The sequence below is a fragment of the Cetorhinus maximus genome, chromosome 1 (genome assembly GCF_964194155.1).
Source record: "Cetorhinus maximus chromosome 1, sCetMax3.hap1.1, whole genome shotgun sequence".
NCBI lineage: Eukaryota > Metazoa > Chordata > Chondrichthyes > Lamniformes > Cetorhinidae > Cetorhinus > Cetorhinus maximus.
Window position 1 is genome coordinate 200,424,233 of NC_135879.1, and position 23,249 is coordinate 200,447,481.

Genomic DNA, 23,249 nt, shown 5'->3' on the forward strand with positions numbered 1-23,249 from the left:
AGTATTTATATGGCTGGTCCAGTTCAGTTGCTGGCCAATATCCCAGGATGTGGGGGATTCAACAATGATAATGCTATTGAATTTCAAGGGGCGATGATTAGATTCTCTCTTGTTGGGGATGGTCATTATGTGACACTTGTATGGCACAAATGTTACTTGCCACCTATCAGCACAAGCCTGAACGTTGTTCAGGTCTTGCTGTATTTGGACATGGATTGCTTCAGTATCTGAGCAGTCGTGAATGGTGCTGAACATTGTGCAATCATCAATGATTGCTAAATTCTGACCTTATGATGGAGGCAAAGTTATTGATGAACCATCTGAAAATGTTTGGACCTGGGACACTATCCTGAAGAACTCGTGCTGCAATGTTCTGGGACTGTGATGATTGCCCTCCAGTAACCACAATCATTTTTCTTTGTGCTAAGTATGATTCCAATCAATGGAGAGTTTTCCTGATTCTGATTGGCTTCAGGTTTGCTATGGCTCCTTGATGCTTGATCAAACCCTGCCTTGATGTCAAGGGCAGTCACTGTCACCTCACCTCTTGAATTCAGTTCTTCTGTCCTCCGGAGACCCCCAGCATCACAGATGCCAGTCTTCAGGCAATTCGATTCGCTCCATGTCATATCAAGAAACGGCTGAAGGCACTGGATACCAGAAAGGCTATAGGCCCTGACAATATTCCGGCAATAGTACTGAAGACTTGTGCTCCAGAACTTGCTGTGCCCCTAGCTAAGATGTTCTAGTACAACACTGGCATCTACCCAGCTATGTGAAAAATTGCCCAGGTATGTCCTGTACACAAAAAGCAGGACAAATCCAACCCGGCTAATTACCACCCGATCAGTCTACTCTCGATCATCAAAGTAATGGAAGGGGTCATCAACAGTAGTATCAAGTGGCACTTGCTTAGCAATAACCTTCCCACTGATGCCCAGTTTGGGTTCCACCAGGGCCACTCAGCTCTTGACCTCGTTACAGCCTTGGTTCAAACATGGACTAAAGAGCTGAACTCGTCAGGTGAGGTGAGAGTGACTGTTCTTGACATCAAGGCTGTATTTGACTGAGTATGGCATTAAGGAGCCCTAGAAAAACTGGAGTCAATAGGAATTAGGGGAAAAACTCTCCGCTGGTTGGAGTCATACCTAGCACAAAGGAAGATGGTTGTGGTTGTTGGAGGTCAGTCATCTCAGTTCCAGGACATCACTGCAGGAGTTCCTCAGTGTACTGTCCTAGGCCTAAACATCTTCGGCTGCTTCATCAATGCCCTTCCTTCCATCATAAGGTCAGAAGTGGGGATGTTCACTGATGATCGCACAATGTTCAGCACCATTCACGACGACTCAGATACTGAAGCAGTCCATGTCCCAATGCAGCAAGAACCTGGACAATATCCAGGCCTGGGCTGACAAGTGGCAAGTAACATTTGTGCCACACGAGTGTCAGGCAATGACCATCTCCAACAAGAGAGAATCCAACCATTGCCACTTGATGTTCAATTACATTACCATCACTGAATCCCTCACTATCAATGTCCTGGGGATTACCATTGACCAGAAACTGAACTAGACTAGCTATATAAATACTCTCTCTCTACAAGAGCAGGTCAGAGACTGGGAGTCATGCGACAAGTAACTCACCTTATGACTCCTCAAAGCCTGTCCGCCATCTACAAGGCACAAGTCAGGAGTGATGGAATACTCCTTACTTGCATGCATGAGTGCATCTGCCACAACACTCAAAATTCTTGACACCATTCAGGACAAAGCAGCCCGCTTGATTGGCACCACATCCACAAACATTCACTCCCCCCGCCACTGACGCACAGTGGCTGCAGTGTGTACTATTTACAAAATGCACTGCAGGAATTCACCAAGGCTCCTTCGACAGCACCTTCCAAACCCACGACCACTACCATCTAGAAGGACAAGTGCAGCAGATAGATGGAAATACCACCACCTGGAAGTTCCCCTCCAAGCCCCACACCATCTTGACTCAGAAATATATCGCTGTTCCTTCACTGTCGTGGGGTCAAAATCTTGGAACTCCCTTCCTAACAGCACTGTGGATGTATCTACACCACATAGACTGCAGCGGTTCAAGAAGGCAGCTTAGCACCACCTTCTGAAGGACAACTAGGGATGGGCAATAAATGCTGGCCCAGCCAGCGAAGCCCACATCCCTTGAATGAATAAAAAAAATTTTTGGACCAGTGAGGTCAGGAGCTGAGTGGCCCTGGTGGATCTGCAACTTGTTGTCAGTGAGCAGGTTGTTGCTGTATAAGTGCCACTTGACAGCATTGTTGATTACCCTTTCTTGATACTCTTTCAAGTTATCAACAGTCACAGATTGCAACTCTTTTGAGTACAATCACAGTTCTTGGTTTCCGGGAGTGGGACATGAACCCACAACCCTCTGATTCAAAGGCGAGGGTGCTATGAACTGAGCCACAGCTGACACCTCACCCTTTCTTGATGATCAAGAGCAGACTGATGCGGCATAATTGGCTGGATTGGATTTGTCCTGCTTCTTGAATGAAGCTGTCATTATGTTATTATGCTTGATGAGGAGAGTGTGATGATGTTACAGGCTTTAGTGCTGGTATTCTTGCATGACCTATAGTTTTTGGCTGACAGAAGTTGGGAGAAATTTTGGAAAAAGCAGCCGCAAGGAGAAGTTTTTTTTCTGAAAGATAACCTTTCTGACTCTGTGAAATGTACAGACTACCAATTAACTAATTATGTAAGTTGCATTTTGGAATTTATGTATCATTCCCATTATGCCTTCAAATCTCTCCGGATGAGAAAATACCATACATAAATCAGACAGATATTCATCAGGCTAAAACAGTTACTTAACTTCAGTTACAAAATTGGGTAGAGCTATAAATTACAGTGAATTGGAGCAGTACTAGATTAACTTTGATATTTATAAACACACTGTTGATCAGTGCTCTCCAGCATTTAGAACTGTTTCTTAAAATTAAAACAAAGCCCTCAGTACTGCCACAATGGTTAAAAGCTCAGTTTTCTCATAGTCCTTAGTAATAAAAATATTATCTCAAACTGTATCATCCTGATTAAATATTGACATAAATATGTGAGCCACAAATTCACAAACCTCTTTTCACAGGATAATTTTGGATAAGGACAGCCATTCAGCCCATCTTAATTAATATACCCGGAGACATCTTAAATGCCGTCCATTTCACTGTCCAATTATTTCTTTAATTATTCCTCCCTTGTCACCTCTGCTATGCTTCCTGAAAGTCTGTTCCCTAAATTGGTCACCCTTCGAATGTAGAATTTCTTGACCTCAGTCCTAAATTTACCTTTTTCTAGTCTGAACCTATGTCACATTATCCTCCTCGTGTAAGGTAATTTACCTATTTTGAATCACTTAGACAACCTGACAGCGAGGTTGCTAAATCTATCAAAATTCTCTTCATAACTTATCACATTGATTCTAGGAGGCAACCTTATGATTATTCTCTGCACTACCTCTAGAGTTTGAAACTCAGTCTTGCATCCTGATGAACAGAAACGGGCACAGTAATGGTGTGGTCAGAGCACTCAGAATCACAGAATTTTAACGGCACAGAAGGAGACCATTCGGCCCATCTCATCTGCACTGGCTCTCCGAATGAGCATTATGACCTAGTGCCATTGTCCTGCCTTTTCCCCATACCCCTGCACATGGTTTCTAGAGACCATTCGGCCCATCATGTCTGCACCGGTTCTCCAAATGAGCATTATGACCTAGTGCCATTGTCCTGCTTTTTCCCCGTACCCCTACGCATGGTTTCTATTCAAATAATAATCTAACGCCCCCTTGAATGCCTTGGTTGAACCTGCCTCCATTACACTTCCAGGCAGTGCATTCCACACCTAAACCACTCGCTGGTTGAAAAAGTTTTTTCTCACATCGCATTTGGTTCTTTTGCAAATCACTAAATATGTGCCCTCTCGTTCTTGATCCTTTTACAAACGGGAACTGCTTCTCCCTATCTACTCTGTCCAGCCCCCTCATGATTTTGAACATCTCTATCAAATCTCCTCTCAACCGCCTTCTCTCCAAAGAGAACAGTCCCAACCTTTCCAATCTATCTTCATTGCTGAAGTTTCTCAACCTTGGAACCATTCTTGTAAACCTCTTTCACACTCTCTCCAATGTGTTCACATCCTTCCTATAGTGTGGCACTCTATGTCCCTATTAATAAAGCCCAGGATACTATATGCTTTGCTAGCTGCTCTCTCCACCTATCCTGCCACCTCCAGTGATCTATGCACATATACACCCAAGTCTTTCTGCTCCTGCACTCTCTTCAAAATTTCACCCCTTATTTTATATTGTTTGTCCATGTTCTTCCTACCAAAATGCATCACATCACACTTTTCAGGATTGAACTTCATTTGCCACCTATCTGCTCACTCCACCAACTTCTCTGTGTCCTTTTTGAAGTTCTACACTGTCCTCCTTGCAGTTTACAACACTCCCAGGCTTGGTATCATCTGCAAACTTTGAAATTGTCCCCTTCACACCAAGGTCTAGATCATTAATATATATCAGGTAAAGCAAGGTTCCCCCCTGGGGAACTCCACTACAAACCTTCCTCCAGCCTGAAAAATATTCATGACCATTACTCTGCTTCCTATTTTTCAGCCAAATTTGTTTCCAAGTTGCTACTGCCCCTTTTATTCCACGAGCAATAATTTTTCTCAAAGCCTGTTGTGTGGCACTGTATCAAATGCCTTTTGAATGTCCATGTACACCACTTCAGCAGCATTACCCTCATCTTTTTCTGTTATCTCTTCAAAAATCCTCCAACAAGTTAGTTAAATATGATTTCCCCTTTAGAAATCCTTGCTGGTTCTTCCTTATCAATCCATATTTTTCCACATGACTACTAATTCTATCCCGAATAATTGACTCTAGAATCTTGTCCACCACTGAAATTAATTGCTGGGCTTATCCTTACAAACCTTTTTGAACAAGGGCATGTTTGCAATTCTCCTGTCCTCTGGCACCTCCACCTGAGTCTAGGGAAGACTGAAGAATTATGGCCAGTGCCCCTGCAATTTCTCATTTCCTTCCAAAGCCTTGGATGCATATAGTCCAGTCCCAGTACCTTGCCAAATTTAAGTACCGACATTCTATTCAACACTTCCTCCTTAAAATTTTGAACCCTTCTAGTGACAGAGTTTCCTCGTCTTTCACCATGTCTGGGTAACATCTACCTCCTTAGTAAAGACAGGTGCAAAGTTTTCATTTAATACCTGAGTCATGGCCCCTTTTTCCATGTGTAAATTCCCTTTTGGGTCCATAATCAGCCCTTTCCCCTTTATGTTGGCTGCCAGAATTTTCTCATAATCCTTCTTTGCTTTGCTTCTCTAATATGCTTTTTCACCTCCCCTCTGAACCTTCTGTATTCTTCTTGGTTCTCAATTGTATTTTCTGCTTGACACCTGTCATAAGCACCCTTTTTTACTTCTTTATCTTAATTTCTATCTCCTTTTCCATCCAGGGAGCTCTTGATTTGTTTGCCCTACCTTTTCCTTTCGGTGGAATATACCTTGACTGTGCCCAAACCAATTATCTTTTGAAGGAAGCCCATTGTTCAGCTACAGGTTTTCCCGCCAATTTTTCGTTCCAGTCAACCTGGCCCAGCTCCGTTCTTGCCCCATCGAAGTCGGCTCTCGTCCAGTTAATTATTCTTACTCTGGATTGCCTATTGTCCTCTACTATCATCATCCTGAAACATAGAATACAATGATCACTGTCTCCTAAATTTTCCCCCACAGACACATAGGGCAGAATTTTACGACAGCGGGATTTTGGTAATGCGTGTTAAGTCTCTCCAGGATCACCCAGTTCCGAGCACGAATCACCTGGGTGACTTGCCCCTGCTTACCGGTGTCTTTCCCCTTGAGAACATTGTTGTCGTCAATGGCATTTATAATGGCCCGCCGCATTTTACAGCCCCGTCCCCGCCGAAATGGGGCCGTAAAATTCTGTCCATAATCCACTTTTCCCACCTCATTTCCAAGGACCAGGTCCAACAATGCATCTTTTCTTGTTGGATTTGACACAAACTGTAGAAAATTTTCCTGAACACAATCTAGGAGTGTTTACCCCTCTCTGCCCTTTACACTACCACTGTCCCAGTCTACATCCGGGTAATTAAAGTTTTCCATTATAACTACTCTATAAAGCTTGCATTTCTCTGCAATTTCCCTGCAGATTTGTTCTTCTTCATCTTTCTCACTATTTGGTGGTCTATAGACTACACCGAACAATGTACCATGATACCAATGTACATGGTTTGGTTACAAGTTGTTGTTCAACATTCTGTTGACTTTGTTGATTGCTGTGCTGTAATGGCTGGGCATGTTCAGAGTTGAGTTTAAGACTCCTAGAAATTTCTCCGCTTTATGCTTGGGTATTTCAACATTTGTGGAATAAATGTCACTTACTTTGTAATTTTTTTTCAAAGCAGTATTTTGCATTTGCCTGCAATAAATTTAATCTGCTATTGCTCTAAACACTTACATATTTTATCCAATTTATTCTGTAATTTTTGACCTGCCTTCTCCAATTCAACTGCCATTCTTAATTTGGTCTTGTCTGCAAATTTGATACATTTTGTCTTTCAAGTGAAACTTGTCAAAAATTCTTCTGGACATCCAGTTACACTATATTGTACAGCTAACAACAATCCATTTGGCTTGTTAGTTTGAATTATACCTGCATTTATAAAGTACTTTCATTTCACAAGAAGTCCTAAAGCATTTCTCAGGCAATGAAGCGCTCGCAAAGTGTTTTCTTTAATTTGTTCATGGGATGTGGACATTGCTGGCAAGGCCAGTATTTTTTGCCCATGCATAGTTGCCCTTGGGAAGGTGGTGGTGAGCCAACTACTTGAACTGTTGCAGTCCATGTAGCATAGATATTCCCACAGTAGTATTGGATTTAAGCTCCAGGATTTGACGATGATGGAACGGCGATATATTTCAAAGTCAGGATGGGTAATTAAAATGGAATGAGGGCAAAGTTGGCTGGAGTGGACTGGGAAAGGATTTTAGCAGAAAAGACAGTTGATGAATAATGGCAGATGTTTAAGAAAGTAGTTCATGATTCTCAACAAAGATATATCCCAGTGAGAAAGAAGGATTCAAGGAAGGGGATAAACCAACCGTAGTTAACCAAGGAAGTTAAGGATAGTATCAAATTGAAAGAAAAAACATACAATGTGGCAAAGATTAGTTGTAAGCCAGAGGATTGGGAAAGTTTTAAAAAACATCAAAAGATGACCAAAAAAAATAGAGGGTGAAAATAAACTTTGAGGGTAAATTAGCAAGTAATATAAAAAACAGACAGTAAGAGCTTCTTTAAACATATAAAAAGGAAGAGAGAGACCAAAGTGAACATAGGCCTCTCAGAGAATGAGACTGGAGAAATAATAATGGGGAACCAGGAAATTGAAGGAGTTGAATAAATACTTTACATCAGTCTTCATGGTAGAAGACACTAATAGCATCCCAAAAATATAATCAAGAGGCAAAAGGTTGGGGGGGCGGGGAGGTGGGTGGAGGAGGAAATAAATTTGAAAAAGGCGTTCGATAAGGTACCACACATAATGCTACTTAATAAGATAAGAGCCGATGGTGTTGGCGGTAGTATATTAGCATGACTAATAGAAGACAGAGTTGGGATAAGGGGAGTGTTTTCAGGATGGCGACCTGTAACGAGTGCCACAGGGATCAGTGCTGGGGCCTCAATTATAACATATATTAATGAATTAGATTTTAGAAATGAATGTACTATCGCCAAATTTGCAGATGACACAAAAATGGGTGGGAAGACAAGTGGTGAGGATGACACAAAGAGTCTACAGAGGGATATAGATAGGTTAAGTGAGCAGGCAAAAACTTGGCAGATGGAATATAATGTGGAAAAATGTGAGGTTATGCACTTTTGTCAGGAAGAATAGAGGAGCTGAATATTATTTAAATGGAGAAAGACTGCAGAAGGCTGCAACACGGAGGGATTTGGAAGTCTTTGTGCATGAATCCCAAAAAACTAACATACAAGTTCAACAGCTAATAGAGAAGGCAAATGAAATCTTGGCCTTTATTTCAAAGGGAATGGAGTGTAAAAATAGGGAAGTCTTACTAAAACTATACAAGGCACCAATTAGACCACACCTAGAATACTGTGAACAATTTTGCTCCACTTACCTAAGGAAAGATATACTGGCATTGGAGGCAGTCCAGAGAAGGTTCACTGGGGTGATCCCGGGTATGAGGAGAGGTTGAGTAGGTTGGGCCTGTACTCATTGGAATTTAGAAGAATGAGAGGCGACCTTATTGAAACATATAAGATTCTTCGGGGGCTTGACAGGGTAGATGCTGAGAGGTTGATTCCCCTTGTGGGAGAGTCTAGGACCAGAGGGCATAATCTCAGAGTAAGGGGGCGCCCATTTAAGACTGAGATAAGGAGGAATTTCTTCTCTGAGGGTAGTGAATATGTGGAATTCTTTACCGCAGATGGTTGTAGAGGCTGGGTTGTTAAGTATATTCAAAGCTGAGATAGACAGATTTTTCATCAGTGGCGGAATCACGGGTTATTGGGAAAAGGCAGGAAAGTGGAATTGAGGATTATCAGATCAGCCATGATCTCATTGAATGGTGGAGTAGACTCGATGGGCCAAATGGCCTACTTCTGCTCTTACATCTTATGGTCTTATGTTATGTAGCTTGGAGGGGAACCTGTAGGGGGTGGTTTTCCTAAGCACGTGCTGCCCTTGACCTTGTAAATAGTAAAGGTAGCAGGTTTGGACGGTGCTGTCGGAGAAACCTTGGCAAGTTGCTGCAGTTCATCTTGTAGATAGTGCACACTGCTACCATTCTGCAAAGGTGGTGGATGTAGTGAATGTTTGAGATAGTGGTTGGGTTGGCAATTAAGTGGAATGCTTTGTCCTGAATGAGGTAGATCTTCTTTTGTGTTTTTAGAGCTGCATTCTTCCAGGCAAGCCAGGAGTATTCCATTGTGGGCTGGTCTAGTTAAGTTTCTGATCAGTGATCACATTCAAGATTTTGGTAGTGGAGATTCAGTGATGGTAATCCATTCAATGTCAAGGGAAAGTGGTTATACATTCTCGTGTTGGAGATGGCAACTGTCTGCCACTTTATGGTGCGAATTTTACTTGCCACTTATCAGCCCGACTGTGAATGTTGTTCAGGTCTTGGTATATGTGGGAACAAACTGCTTCATTATTCGAGGAGTTGCAAATGGAACTGAATATTGTACAATCATCAGAGAACAACCCCACTTCTGACTTTGTAATGCAGCTAAGGATGGTTGGGCCTAGAACATTGTCCTAAGAAACTCCTGTAGAGATGTCCTGGGGCTGAGATGATTAGCCTCCAGCAACTACAATTATTTTCCTTACCACCTTACCCCTGATTCCCATTGACTTCAATTTTATTCGGACTCCTTGATGTTAAGGGCTGTCACTGTCACCTTATCTCTGGAATTCAGCTCTTTCAGGGGTCCTGGTTTGGACCAAGGCTGTAATGAGTTCTGAGGTGAAGTTTGTTTTTATTCATTCATGGGATGTGGGCTTCGTTGGCTGGGCCAGCATTTATTACCCATCCCTAGTTGCCCTTAAGAAGGTGGTGGTGAACTGCCCTTTTGAACCGCTGCAGCCCATGTGGTGCAGGTACACCCACAGTGCTGTTAGGAAGGGAGTTGAAGGATTTTGACCCAACGACAGTGAAGGAAAGTCAATATATTTCCAAGCCAGGATGGTGAGTGACTTGGATGGAACTTCCAGGTGGTGGTGTTCCCATCTATCTGCTGCCCTTGTCCTGCTAGATGGTAGTAGTCTTGGGTTTGGAAGGTGAATTCCTGCACTGCACCTTGTAGATGGTACACACTGCTGCTACTGTCCGTCTATGGCGGAGGGAGTGAATGTTTGCAGATGTGGTGCCAATCAAGCGGGCTGCTTTGTCCTGGATGATGTTAAACTTCCTGAGTGTTGTAGGAGCTGTACTCATCCAGGCAAGTTGGGAGTATTCCATCGCACTCCTGACTTGTGCCTTGTAGATGGTGGACAGACTTTGGGGAGTCAGGAGGTGAGTTACTTGTCACACGATTCCTAGCCTCTGACCTGCTCTTGTAGTCACAGTGTTTATATGGCTAGTCCAGTTCAGTTTCTGGTCAATGGTAACCCCCATGATATTGATAGTGAGGGATTCAGTCATGGTAATGCCATTGAACATCAAGGGGCGATTGTTGGATTCTCCCTTGTTGGAGATGGTCATTGCCTGACACTTGTGTGGCGCGAATGGCGATGGCGTAGAGGAATTGTTGCTGGACTAGTAATCCAGAGACCCAGGGTGATGTTCTGGTGACGTGGGTTCGAATCACGCCACAGCAGATGGCGGAATTTGAATTCAATAAAAATCTGGAATTAAAAGTCCAATGATGACCATGAAACCATTGTCAATTGTTGTAAAGCCCATCTGGTTCACTAATGCCCTTTAGGGAAGGAAATCTGCTGTCTTTACCTGGTCTGGCCTACATGTGACTCCAGACCCATAGCAATGTGGTTGACTCTTAACTGCCCTTGTTCAGAGGACAATGCCCAATGTGGGCAATAAATGCTGGCCGAGCCAGCGCTGCCCACATCCCATGAATGAATGAAAAAAAAACTTGCCACTTGTCAGCCCAAGCCTGGATATTGTCCAGATCTTGCTGCATTTGGACATGGACTGCTTCAGCATTTGAACATTTGAACCTGCTGAAGATGGTTGGGCTGAGGACACTACCCTGAGGAACTCCTGCAGTGATGTCCTGGAGCTGAGAGGACTGTGCTTCAATAACCACAACAATCACCCTTTGTGCTAGGTATGACTCAAACCAATGGAGAGTTTTCCCCCCCAGATTCCCATTGACTCCAATTTTGCTACGGCTCCTTGATGCCACACTCGGTCAAATGCAGCCTTGATGTCAAGGGCAGTCACTCTCACCTCAGGACTTCAGCTCTTTAGTCCATGTTTGAACCAAGGATGTAATGAGGTCAGGAGCTGAGTGGCCCTGGCAGAACCCAAATTGGGTGTCGGTGACCAGGTTATTGCCAAGCATTTGCTGCTAGATAGCACTGTTGATGACCCCTTCCATTGCTTTATTGATGATCAAGAGTAGACTGATTGGGCAATAATTAGCCGGGTTGGATTTGTCCTGCTTTTTGTGTACAAGGCATACCTGGGCAATTTTCCACATAGCCAGGTAGATGCCAGTGTTGTAGCTGTACTGGAACAGCTTGGCTAGGGCCGCGGAAAGTTCTGGAGCACAAGTCTTCAGTACTATTGACGGGATATTGTCAGGGCCCATAGCCTTTGCAGCATCCAGTGCCTTAGCCAGCAGTTCTCTGCCTCGGAGCTTTTATTGCTCGCACCCCGCGTACGCGTGCACTTCTGCGCTTGCACTCCTCCCGCCCCCCACCCCGACAGCGCTGCAGCACGCATTTCACACTGGCTGGCTGTTAATTGGCCAGCCAGCATGAAATCCATGTCGGGGCCCGATCGTGGGCAAAGGTGTGCTTCGTGACTGGTCCTGGGCCCGCCCGCCACGCCCAGGGCAAAATTCTGCCCATGGACAACCAATTAGGGCATTAAGGCCTCACTTAGGGGTCCCTTCCAGAAACTGCAAACACCTGACGCTCCCCAGCCGAGGCAGAAGCCAGGCGGCCTTTTCTTAATCGGCCAATCACAGAGCCGCTAGGATGAGAAGCCCACAACCACAGCCACAAACAACCCTGTGGCAGGGTACCCTCTCCACACTGGCCCTGATAGCTGTGAGCATTCTTTAGTTTTTAAATTTCATCACGCTTCAGAGACTGTCTACATTTTGCGGTGTCCTCACGTTGCCTTACCTACTTCAGTAGAGCCCACCTCTCCCAGTGGGGCTACTGGCCATCCAGTGGGGCATTATGTGTACACACCATGCAGTGAATCTCTCAGCTCAAATCAGCTACAAGATAAGGTAACAAGCAGATTTGAAAATTATTAAACAGAGTTGGGCAGAATTAGAAAAGTGCCAATGGCCAAAAACAATTAGAAAGCTGGCAACTACATTTAAAGGATTTTCAGAAAGATGCTCATTTGAAATAACATTTAAAAATTGACACAGTTGACAATTACCACAACACTGGCAGGGTTGCATTTTATTTTCCACCCAAATTGCCAGATCAGGTTACGGGTCTTCTTGTTGATTGTTTTACTCATGTTTGACTTTCTGGACCACATTAGAGATCATTAAGAGTCAAGCACATGTACTTGCGCCGTTTTTAGGCCAGACTGATTTGGGTGGGCCAACCATCAGAGAGCCATTCCCATTGATAATGAGCAAGGAGAGAAGAAGTTACAAGAAGGGTCGCGCCTGTTAGGTAGGTATTGAAGATAAAAAGTTAAAATGGTGAAATAAGTAACCAGAAATTTGAAAAGAGAGTGAGAACTGCAGACCTCTCCAAATAGAGGTAACCTGAGTTAAATCATTGACCAATATAAATGTGATTGAAGTCTTAGACAGACTAAAAGAACACAAAAATGAAGAAATCTGCAGGATAGTTGGTATTCATCCCAGAGCGCTGTGGATACTAGGGAGAAGATCATCTTGTAGCGATCACTGGACACTCTTAAAAGTTAAGTGAACTCAGGAAAGCGATTATGACAGAGTGGGCACTAACTTTGGGGTTCAGTGAAGGCACAGAGGGGTCTGCATGTTGAATTTGCATGCAAGGTGATACAAGCATGCAAGATGCTTAAGGTTGATGAGTGATCTAATCAACATATTTAAAAGGGAAATCCTTAGTGTCAAAAGGCTGACAAATGAGGAAAGATAGCAGAAGACTAAGCATCTTGGCCTGGAAAGAAAGGTGTCTTAAAGTTGATCTTGTAGAACTTTATATGATGTTTGAGAGTATGGAAAAGGGAAATCCTCAATATTGCTTCATGTTAAAGTGCAAGAGGAGGATATGGGGAAATAGGTTCAAATTAGCAAAAGATGAATTTAATACTGATGTCAAGAATTTCATCTTCCAGGAAGAGTAGTTGAGGTAAAGATCTGGAATATGTTTCAGAAACACTTGGCATGTTGAAATGCATAAATTAATTAGTCAAATGATCCTCCTAGTTTCTAACCATCTTGTGAAAGGAGGAAAGGAACTTCAAGGAAACAGTCATTGACATGCTGTGCCAGCTTTGAAATGCTTCCTATATGTCATTTCTAGTAAAAATTATGTCTTGCCACTGTGTTGTCATGTTTTTAAGAGAAAGCTTTGCCACCTAAATTTAGTGGCAATAGGCAAGTTTTAAACATAATTTACATCTTGTCAACATTAAATGCTTTTCGTTTAGTTTATATGGAAAGTGCCAGGTTTAAGATGGGCAGCTTGCAATACTGCAGGTTTGTTGGATCGAACACTATTTGGTGATATTTTCCATGTGGCACCACTGCCCAGCATGTATTATTGTTATAACAACTCTATGCAAGTTTACAAATAGATAGAATGTGTGTGAATGCAAAACATGTCCGTCATGGCATCTAAAATAGAAAACTGTATGACACATAAGCAAATCTCAAATTTCTGACGATGTCTCTTACCTAAAATATGAGCCCATATTTATTTTTTTCCAATGCTGAGTCTGAAAGTTGTGGTATTTCCAATGCTTTGTGTTTCAAATTTCTAGCATTTATAGTTTTAAAATATTGTTCATGTACTGTCCATGAAATAAGTTTACTAGTGTTTTGTTGCCACTGATTGTCTTTCAGATTTACAGAAGATCCTTTTGCCAATAATAGGATTGAAAGGAATGTACTTTGTTGGATATTTCCTGTTTGGCCTAGGAACTGGATTGATTGGCCTCTTTCCTAATGTTCTCTCCACATTGGTGCTCTGTACTGCTTTTGGAGTGATGTCTAGTACTCTCTACACTGTGCCCTTTAACTTGATAGCTGAGTACCACAGGAAAGAAGAGGTAAGAGATCTGAAATGTGCAAGAGTAAGTGAATACTACATTAGGAACCACCTCCCATTCTAGATTTTGTTACAAATATGAAGTTTATAAGATTTATGTTTTCGGACCATTTCTTTGGTTTAAGGTGGAATGAAGGAGGTCATGTGACCTGCTCTGAATTCTGCCTGACAACAGGCCTGGGTAGATCGGTTGTTGAAGGCTTAAGGGGGCACAGGTTTATCTACTGGGAAGAAGGTGTGAGATGTTCACACCTGTGGACTACATCAAGAGCATCTGTGCTGATTGTGTGGAGACTTAGTCTCCAAGTCTCACAGGGAGGTGTTGGGGATGTCAGGTTTTATAAACAGTTATACTTTAAATTGTCTATTCAGTTCCAAGCTAGAATAGAGTTGGGGGTTCAGAAGGTAGCTAATTAGCATTTCTACCTAGATAGAAGTGATTCACGTTGCCATGAAGGTGGGCTTTTGGGAAGAGAGAAGTTCATAAAAAGACATTTTGGATTAGGTTACAGGGTCTCATAAGCCAGTACTGAACCTGACAGACATAAGTCTGTTTGCAAGAATCTGAGGGAGAGGGAGCAGGAAATTAGAGACAGCGTAAACTTGCACCTGAAGCAGAGAAAATGCTGACCTTATTGCTCACCACACAGAATGCAAGTGGGAACTCGCACTCAGATTGAAGGGACAGAGTTCATGAGGAGTTAAAGGAGGCTAGAAGATTCACCAAGCTTGGGCTGGACAGAGAAGGAATCTCCAGTGTAACCCTCACAGGAAAGGCCAGTCTTGGGATTAGAAGTTACCCAGCTGGAAAAGGGAAAGGAAGCACACCATCAGGAGCGGAGAGAAGCTTAGGACTGGTTCCGGAAGAGTAAAGTGTCCACTTAAGGGACAGCATAAAGCATAACGTGGTGTGAGATCATCGGTCATGTCAAAAACCATATGCGGGATCCTTTCTGTAGTTTAAAGTAAAAGTTATCTACTACATAGTGTTTCATCAATGTTGCATTTTGTTTTTTTGTTGCAGTGAAAGTCTAAAACTTGAAATCTTGCTGTGTGATCCTTCCAGTCAATCACAGGAGAGGCAAATATATTTTCAAAAGTTATCTGGCTCTACAGGGATCGTGACAATTTAAATATAGATAAGAACTCATGGGGGTAGCACTCTCGCCTTTGAATCTCAAAGTTTTGGGTTCAAGTCCCACTCCAGGGTTTGAGCACAAAAATCAAGGCTGACAGTTCAATGCAATATTGAGGGAGCACTGCACTGTGGGACATTCTGTTTCTCAGGTGAGGTGTTAAACTGAGGTCCCGTCTGCCTATGAAAGATCCCATGGCACTATTTTGAAGAAGAGCAGGGCATGTTATCCCCAGTATCCTGGCTAATGTTACTCCCTTGATCAACATTACAAAAACAATTATCTGATCATTATCACACTGCTGTTTGTGTGAATTTGATGTGCACATATTGGCTGCTGCATTTCCAACATTACAACAATGACTACACTTCAAAAGGTGTTTCTTTAACCATAAAGCACTTTGAAGTCCGGTGGTCATGAAAAGTGCTACGTGTACACAATTTTTTTGTTTTGGCTGTGAATGATCCCAGTAATTTATTTCAGATGGTTTTACTGTAGGTCCAAATGTGCTTCTGTCTCATAATTTGCTGCTAATTAACCTTGCCTTGCCGTAACACTTGACCAAAGTGGAACACAAATATTGCTTTGGGGAATATTATTTTTCTGAACCAAGTCAGAGTAGAAGACCCCTTGTTCTACACAAGTTCCCAAAATGTATTTATTGCCTACCCCCTTCCAGATATACCACCTGTCTGTACATCCCTGCCAGCATACGTATTTGATATTTTAACCTCTTTAAAGCCCAAGCTTTAAAGTTCAAACTATAATATACATACGGAACTTAAACATGCTGGCCCTCTTGCTGTTTCTGCTCTCCGGCCCCCTTGCTGTCCCACTCATCGCACTTCTCCTGAGCATTCGCTGTGAGGGAGAAGGGCAGCAAGTGGGAGAGAGCAAGAATGGTGCTGAAGCTAACAGGAGGGCCGGTGAGGGGGGGCAAGAGAGAGGCGGGAGGGCCAGCGGGCAGGAGGGGTACAGGAGGGCCAGCAGGGGAGAAAGGGCTGGGAGGACGAAGGGGCGGGAGGCAGGAGGCAGGAGGGTGAGCTAGGGGATTGGGATCGCAGTGGCAAGCAAAGTACTCGGAAGTGTTTAAGAATATACTGAGCGTGCACAGTTACAACAAGGTCCTTGGTACATGCGCAGGAAGCGTGCTAAAGTGAAAATGAAGGCAGCATTATTCAGGCAAGTTTCCTAATTGACAAGTCACACAAAAATGAAAACATGCTATTAGAATACATATTAAACTGGACATACCTGTACTCTCTCATTTTCTGCTATTACTGTATGCTGTGCTGTGGGGACAGATTTAAATGAAAGTGGCAGCCATAAACTGTGCTTCCTTAGAATCACAGAATCTAGCAGCACAGAAGAGGCCATACCGAAGTCAAGGGTATAAATAAATGACAAGAAAAACAATTGTCTCAATACTGAGCCCTGGGGGACCCCAGAGCATTCTTCTTCCTAATCAAAAACATCTGTCAAGCAGTACTGTCTAGCTCCTGATACTTAGTGAATATCATAGCCAAATTATCATGGTACCTTTTAATTCCAAGTGGTTGTTTTCCAAATAGGTGTGTTATATGGCAATGGGGACAGTGGTGTAGTAGTAATGTTACTGGGCTAGTAATCCAGAGGCCCAAGCTAACATTCTGGAAAAATGGGTTCAAATCTCATCAATGTGTTTACATTTATTTAATAAATCTGGAATTTAGAGTTTGTCTCATTAAAAGTGACAATGAGACTTCTAGATTGTCATTAAAAACCCATCTGGTTCACTAATGTCCTTCAGGGAAGGAAATTTGCCATCCTTACCTGATCTGGTCTACATGTGACTCCTGACCCACAGAAATGTGGTTGACTGTTGACTGCCCTCTGAAATGGCCTAGCAAGCCATTCATTTGCACCAAACCACTACAGAAAAGTTGAAAAAGAATAAAACTGGACAGGCTGCCCGGCATCAACCTAAGCACTGGAAATTACAATGCCCAGTCAACCTTTCAAAAATCCTCCGTACTATTATCTAGGGTCTTGTGCCAAAATTGGGAGAGCTGTTCCACAGACTATTCAAGCTACAGCCTGACATAGTCATACTCACAGAATTGTACTTTACAGTCAATGACCCAAACATGACCATCACCATCCCTGGGTGTGTCCTGTCCCACCAGCAGAGGTGGCAGCTCAGTGACATACAGTAAGTCCTTGCTTTAAATTGCCCCATTTTTAAGTTGTGATTTTAATAGAACATAGGAAATAGGAGCGGGAGATAGGCCATTCAGCCCATCGAATCTGCTCTTCCACCCAATCCGATCATCGCTGATCTTCTACCTCACTATCTGCACTATCTCCATATCCTTTGATGGCTTTATGATCTAAAAATCTATTGATTTCTGTCTTGAATATACTCAATGATTAAGCATCCACAGCCCTATGGGGTAGAGAATTTCAAACATTTATCATCCTCTGAGCGAAGGAATTCCTCCTCATTTCAGTCCTAAATTACCTACCACTTATTCTGAGACTCTGTTCCCTGGTTCTAGACTGCAACCCCCACCTCCCCACACCCCCACATCACCCCCTTGCCAGGGGAAACATCCTTCCTGCATCTACCCTGTCGAGCCCTGTAAGAAATTAATATTTTTCGCTGAGATCACCTCTCATTCTTCTAAACTCGACAGAATACAGGCCAGTCTCCTCAATCTCTTTTCATAGGACTATCACGCCATCCCAGGAATCATTCTGGTGAACCTTTGTTGCACTCCCTCCAGAGAACATATATATTTCCTGAGGTGAGGAGGGCAAAACTGTACACAATACTCCAGGTGCAGCCTTACCAAGGCTCTATACAATTGCAGCAAGACATCTTCATTCCTGTAATCAAATCCTCTTGCAATAACGGCCAATAGAACCATTTGTCTTCCTAATTGCTTGTTATACCTGCATGCTAGCTTTTAGTGACTCATGAACAAGGACAACAGGTCCATTTAGACATAAACACTTCCCAATTTCTCACCATTTAAATACTCTGCATTTCTGCTTTTCCTACCAATATGGATAAGTTCACATGTTTTCACATTATATTCCTCCTGCCATGTTGTTTCCCACTCACAACCCAGTCCACTTATCAGATCCTTTATGCTGAAAGTATACTATAGACCTCCAAACAGTCAGCGGGAGATAGAGGAGCAGATATGTAGGCAAATCTCAGAAGTGTAAAAATAATAGAATAATAATAGTAAGGGATTTCAACTTCCCCAATATTAACTGGGATAGTCTTAGCGTGAAAGGCTTAGAGGGGGCGGAATTCTTAAAGTGTATCCAGGAGAGCTTTTTGAGCCAGCATGTAGAAAGTCCAACAAGAGAAGGGGTGGTACTGGACCTAATCTTAGGGAATGAAACCGGGCAAGCGGTAGAAGTGTCAGTGGGGGAGCATTTCGGGGATAGTGATCATAACTCTAAAATTTAAGGTAGATTTGGAAAAGGACAAAGATGGACTGGAAATAAAGGTCCTGAATTGGGGGAAGACTAATTTCAATATGATAAGACAGTATCTGGCCAAAGTGCTACTTGTAGGAAAGTCTACACCAGACCAGTGGGAGTCATTCAAAAGGAAATAGTGAGAGTTCAGGGCCAACATGTTCCCGTAAAGGTGAAGGGTAGGACCAACACGTCCAGGGGAACCCTGGATGTCAAGGGATATAGAGGATTGAATAAGGCAAAAAAAAAAGGAGGCTTATGGCAGATACAGAGGGCTGAAAACAGCGGAGGCCCTAGAGGAGTATAGAAAGTGTAGGGGGTACTTAAAAAAAAGTAATTAGGAGAGTGAAGAGGGGGCATGAAGCGAGATAAAGGAAAATCCCAAGGCATTTTATAAATATGTTAAGGGCAAGAGGATAACCAGGGAAAGAGTAGGGCCAATTAGGAACCCAAGTGGCAATCTGTGCATGGAGCCAGAGGACGTAGGTGAGGTTTGAAATTATTACTTTTCAACTGTGTTCACTTTGGAGAAGGACGATGTAGGTGTAGAAACCAGAGAGGAGGGACTGTGATATACTTGAACAAATTAGCATTAAAATGGAGAAGGTATTAGTGGTTTTAGTGGGCTTAAAAGTAGATAAATCCCCAGGCCCAGATGAGATGTATCCTAGGCTCCTGTGTGAGGCAAGGGAGGAGATTGCAGGGGCTCTGACACTAATTTTCAAATCCTCTCTAGCCACAGAAGAGGTGCCAGAGAACTGGAGGACACCGAATGTGGTACCATTATTCAAGAAGGGTAGTAGGGATAAATCAGGTAATTACAGGCCAGTGAGTCTAACATCAGTGGTAGGGAAACTATTGGAAAAAATTCTGAGGGATAGAATTAATCTCCACTTGGAGAGGCAGCGATTAATCAGGGATAATCAGCATGGCTTTGTCAGGGGCAGATCATGTCCAGCAAATTTGATTGAATTTTTCAAAGAGGTAACTAGTGGTGTAGATGAGGGTAGTATAGTTGATGTAGTCTACATGGACTTCAGTAAGGCTTTTGACAAGGTCCTACTTGGGAGAATGGTCAATAAGGTAAGATCCCATGGGATCAGGGCAATTTGGGAAATTGGATCCAAAATTGGTTCGGTGGCAGGAGGCAGAGGGTGATGGTCGAAGGTCGTTTTTGTGATTGGAAGCCTGTGACGAATGGTGTACCATAGGGATCGATGCTGGGACCCTTGCTTTTTGTAGTGTACATTAATGATTTAGATGTGAATGTAGGAAATATGATCAGTAAGTCTGCAGATGACACGAAAATTGGTAGTTGTCATAAATAGTGAGGAGGGAAGCCTTAGATTAAAGGACAATATAGATGGGCTGGTAAGATGGGCAGAGCAGTGGCAAATGGAATTTAATCCTGAGAAGTGTGAGGTGATGCATTTTGGGAGGACTAACACAGCAAGGGAATGGAAAATGAATAGTAGGACCCTAGGAAGTGCAGAAGATCAGAGGGACCTTGGTGTACATGTCCATAAAATGGAGCAGCACAGTTAGATAAGGTGGTTAAGAATGCATATGGGATACTTGCCTTTATCAGCTGAGGCATAGAATATAAGAGCAGGGAGGTCATGTTGGAGCTGTATAAAATACTAGTTGGGCCACAGCTGAAGTACTGTGTGCAGTTTTGGTAGCCATACTATAGGAAAGATGTGATTGTAGTGGAGAGGATGCAGAGGAGATTCACCAGGGTGTTGCCTGGGCTGGAGCGTTTCTGTCATGAAGAGAGACTGGATAGGCTAGGGTTGTTTTCCTTAGAGCAGAGAAAGCTGAAGGGGGGACCTGATAGATGTATACAAAATTATGAGGGGCATAGATAGGGTAGATAGGAAGAAACATTTCCCTTTAGTGGAGGTATCAGTAACCAGGGGGCATAGATTTAAGGTAAGGGGCAGGAGGTTTAGAGGGGATTTGAGGAAAAACTTTTTCACCCAGAGGGCGATTGGAATCTGGAACGTACTGCCTGAAAGAGTGGTAGAGGCAGGAACCCTCACAACATTTAAGAAGTATTTAGATGAGCACTTGAAACGCCATTTGTGCTGTTGCTGGGATTGAAATTGTTGCTCGGAGGAGGCCATTTTGTTTGCTGCAACTGATAATTGGTGTTAATTTGCTTGCATTCTGAACTGTTTATGACTTTGGAGGTTCCATGAGGACTTTTGTTATTACTTGTAGTTAGCTCTGCAAACAATTAGCCTGAGAATCTGGATTTTCCAACTTGAATTCCTTCTTGTGTTATAAAGAGGATGGGGAAATAGTTGCGGCCTGGGTAGCGTTTAGACTGAGGCACTGACAATTTCAGAATCCCTACTGTTATCCCTGCCTCCTTGTGAAGTATGCACAGAGCATTCTGCTCCTCCCAGTCCAAAAGAAATTCCAAAAGGAGCTTATTTTTCAGCACTTACCGTAACCAGTCGATCAATGCTGACCGCCTCGGATCTGCTGCCAGGAAAATTCTGGGTCATCCCCACCACCTTACTTAATATTAAACCTGTCGTGGCACCGATGCTGTCATCATGCCATGAATTTTGAATGTTAATTAGGCCCTGACCTGCCCTTTGCAGGAGCCTCATCTGATTAGTGTTTACAAAAAGTTTGAATGGGTGAGTGTGGGATTGGCTTACTCAATCCCAGTATTTTCATGTTCCATGACCCTCCCCTACCCATTTGTGCTGTTGCTGGGATTGAAATTGAGACCAGTGTTTCATAAAGTTCAACCTTTTCCATAAATGTAGCTAGGGAAATATATTAACTGCTGGCAGATGATCTGCCATTCACTTCCACCAGGAGAACAGCATTATCTGTTACAGGTCACATTACTATGAATCTCATTGGCCGGGACTTTTCAGCCGCGCCCGTGGGAAATGTGGTGACCCAGCCAAAAGACTATTGACAGACAATCCTGGCAGCAGCAGGGGCTAGAAAATCCCACCCATTGGATCCTCCAGGCAGTACCTATAGACTTTTGCCACATTAGTCAGGCATCAGCTCTCCACTATATTGAGGGTCACTGATGCTCTCTTTATGCACAGAGACAGAGGGCTGTCCAATTTTACACATTGACAGGGTTTCAAGGAACAACTAATAGATGGCCCCAAAATTCCCATGTGACAATCATCATACTCATGAACAGGAAAATCTAGAGCCCGGATTTTCATGAAACAGCAAGATTCCAGCAACTTTTTAGAAATGTTGGGTGGGACCCGGACGTAAAAGTCCTGGCCCCATTTCCAACAGATCCACTTAGGAAAGTAGGTGAAGGAGGTGGGGTATGATTCACACAGGAGGGAAACCCAAATCAGCAGGACATTTTGAACCTTGTGCTGAGTTCCGACAGACCCCTTTTTGTTTCAAAGACCTTAACTCACAGTGTGGGAGTCGAGAATTGATGAATAGACATAAACGCCCTTGAAGGGCAGTTAATATTTGTTTAAATATCATGATCTGAAGGTTTTTTTCTTCAAATCCTTGCTCTTTAAACTTGGAAAGAAAAGGCTTAAGCTGTCAGCCATAGTTTGCAAAAAGAAAATCTGGTCTTCTTTGATTGACAGGCCACCTGGTGTAGGTTAGAAAACACATTATCATCTGTTCATGCAGCATCAACAGAATTCTTTGTTGACATTTCCTTAGGGCTATTATATCATTATGAATGCTTAGCTGAACTTCAACATCTGAAATTACCTCAGCAGGGGTTTGAGTTCACATTTCGATAGTTGAAAGAGGCTGTTAAAGGATTATCTATCTTTGGTGTGGGGTCTGAATAGAAGCTTGTTTTTGGTCAGGGCCTTCTACTAATCATCCACCATATCTTCAATGGAAGATCAGTGGAAAGATTGGAGAAGTGGCGTAAATGGTCTTTTTCTGTAGAGATCCTGTCAAAGTTGCAGCAGCACATAGGGAAAAGCCTGCAAGGATTTTACCCCAGGATGTTTTGCAGTGGTGCTCCTCTCCTGCTGGAATTACTTTGGCTTTAGTTATGGGCTACATTTTCCTATTGTTGAAGTCATGTGACTGCTTTCACCAATATGAACTCCTACATCACATTAGTGAGAGTGTGTCATGTGCATTCTCTCTAAATGCAGTGCCCTTGAGAATTGCAGAAGTTATGCAGACAAAGTGAATTAACAGAGAGCTTTTGAGTAATGACAGTGGTTGAGTGCTGCAAAGGTTGACCTTTGAATAAATGATTTTCTCTAACAGCCAGTTCTGACAAACAGTGTGATTGGTAGAGCAGGGAGTGAAGGCTGCATCAGTGGTATAGAATGTGGATTGGCAACAGTTCCTTCATCTACCCTGTCTATCCTTGAGCTATCATTGAAGCTCATATTGAACTATAGGGTAGTACTAACTGCATCGCCAGTCAGACAGCCAACACTGCCTTCCATAGGGCTTTCTTCACTAGGTGTCCAACAGTTTTTCTCTTCTGACCCCTGAAATCTGTTGAAAGGATATCGCTGAACGATCCTTTTCTTTCTTGTTCATGGGATGTAACCATCACTGGCTAGGCCAGCATTTGTTGCCCATCCCTAATTGCCCTCGAGATGGTG

General features: G+C 43.1%; 1 protein-coding gene across 1 annotated transcript in view; it reads left to right on the forward strand.

The window, feature by feature from the left end:
- Window positions 1-23,249, forward strand: part of slc45a2 (solute carrier family 45 member 2) — a 60,087-nt gene that overhangs the window by 31,078 nt on the left and 5,760 nt on the right. The window contains exon 6 of the mRNA XM_078551729.1: window positions 13,840-14,045. Coding sequence (XP_078407855.1) covers window positions 13,840-14,045 — 206 coding nt within the window. The remainder of the gene's footprint in view (window positions 1-13,839; window positions 14,046-23,249) is intronic.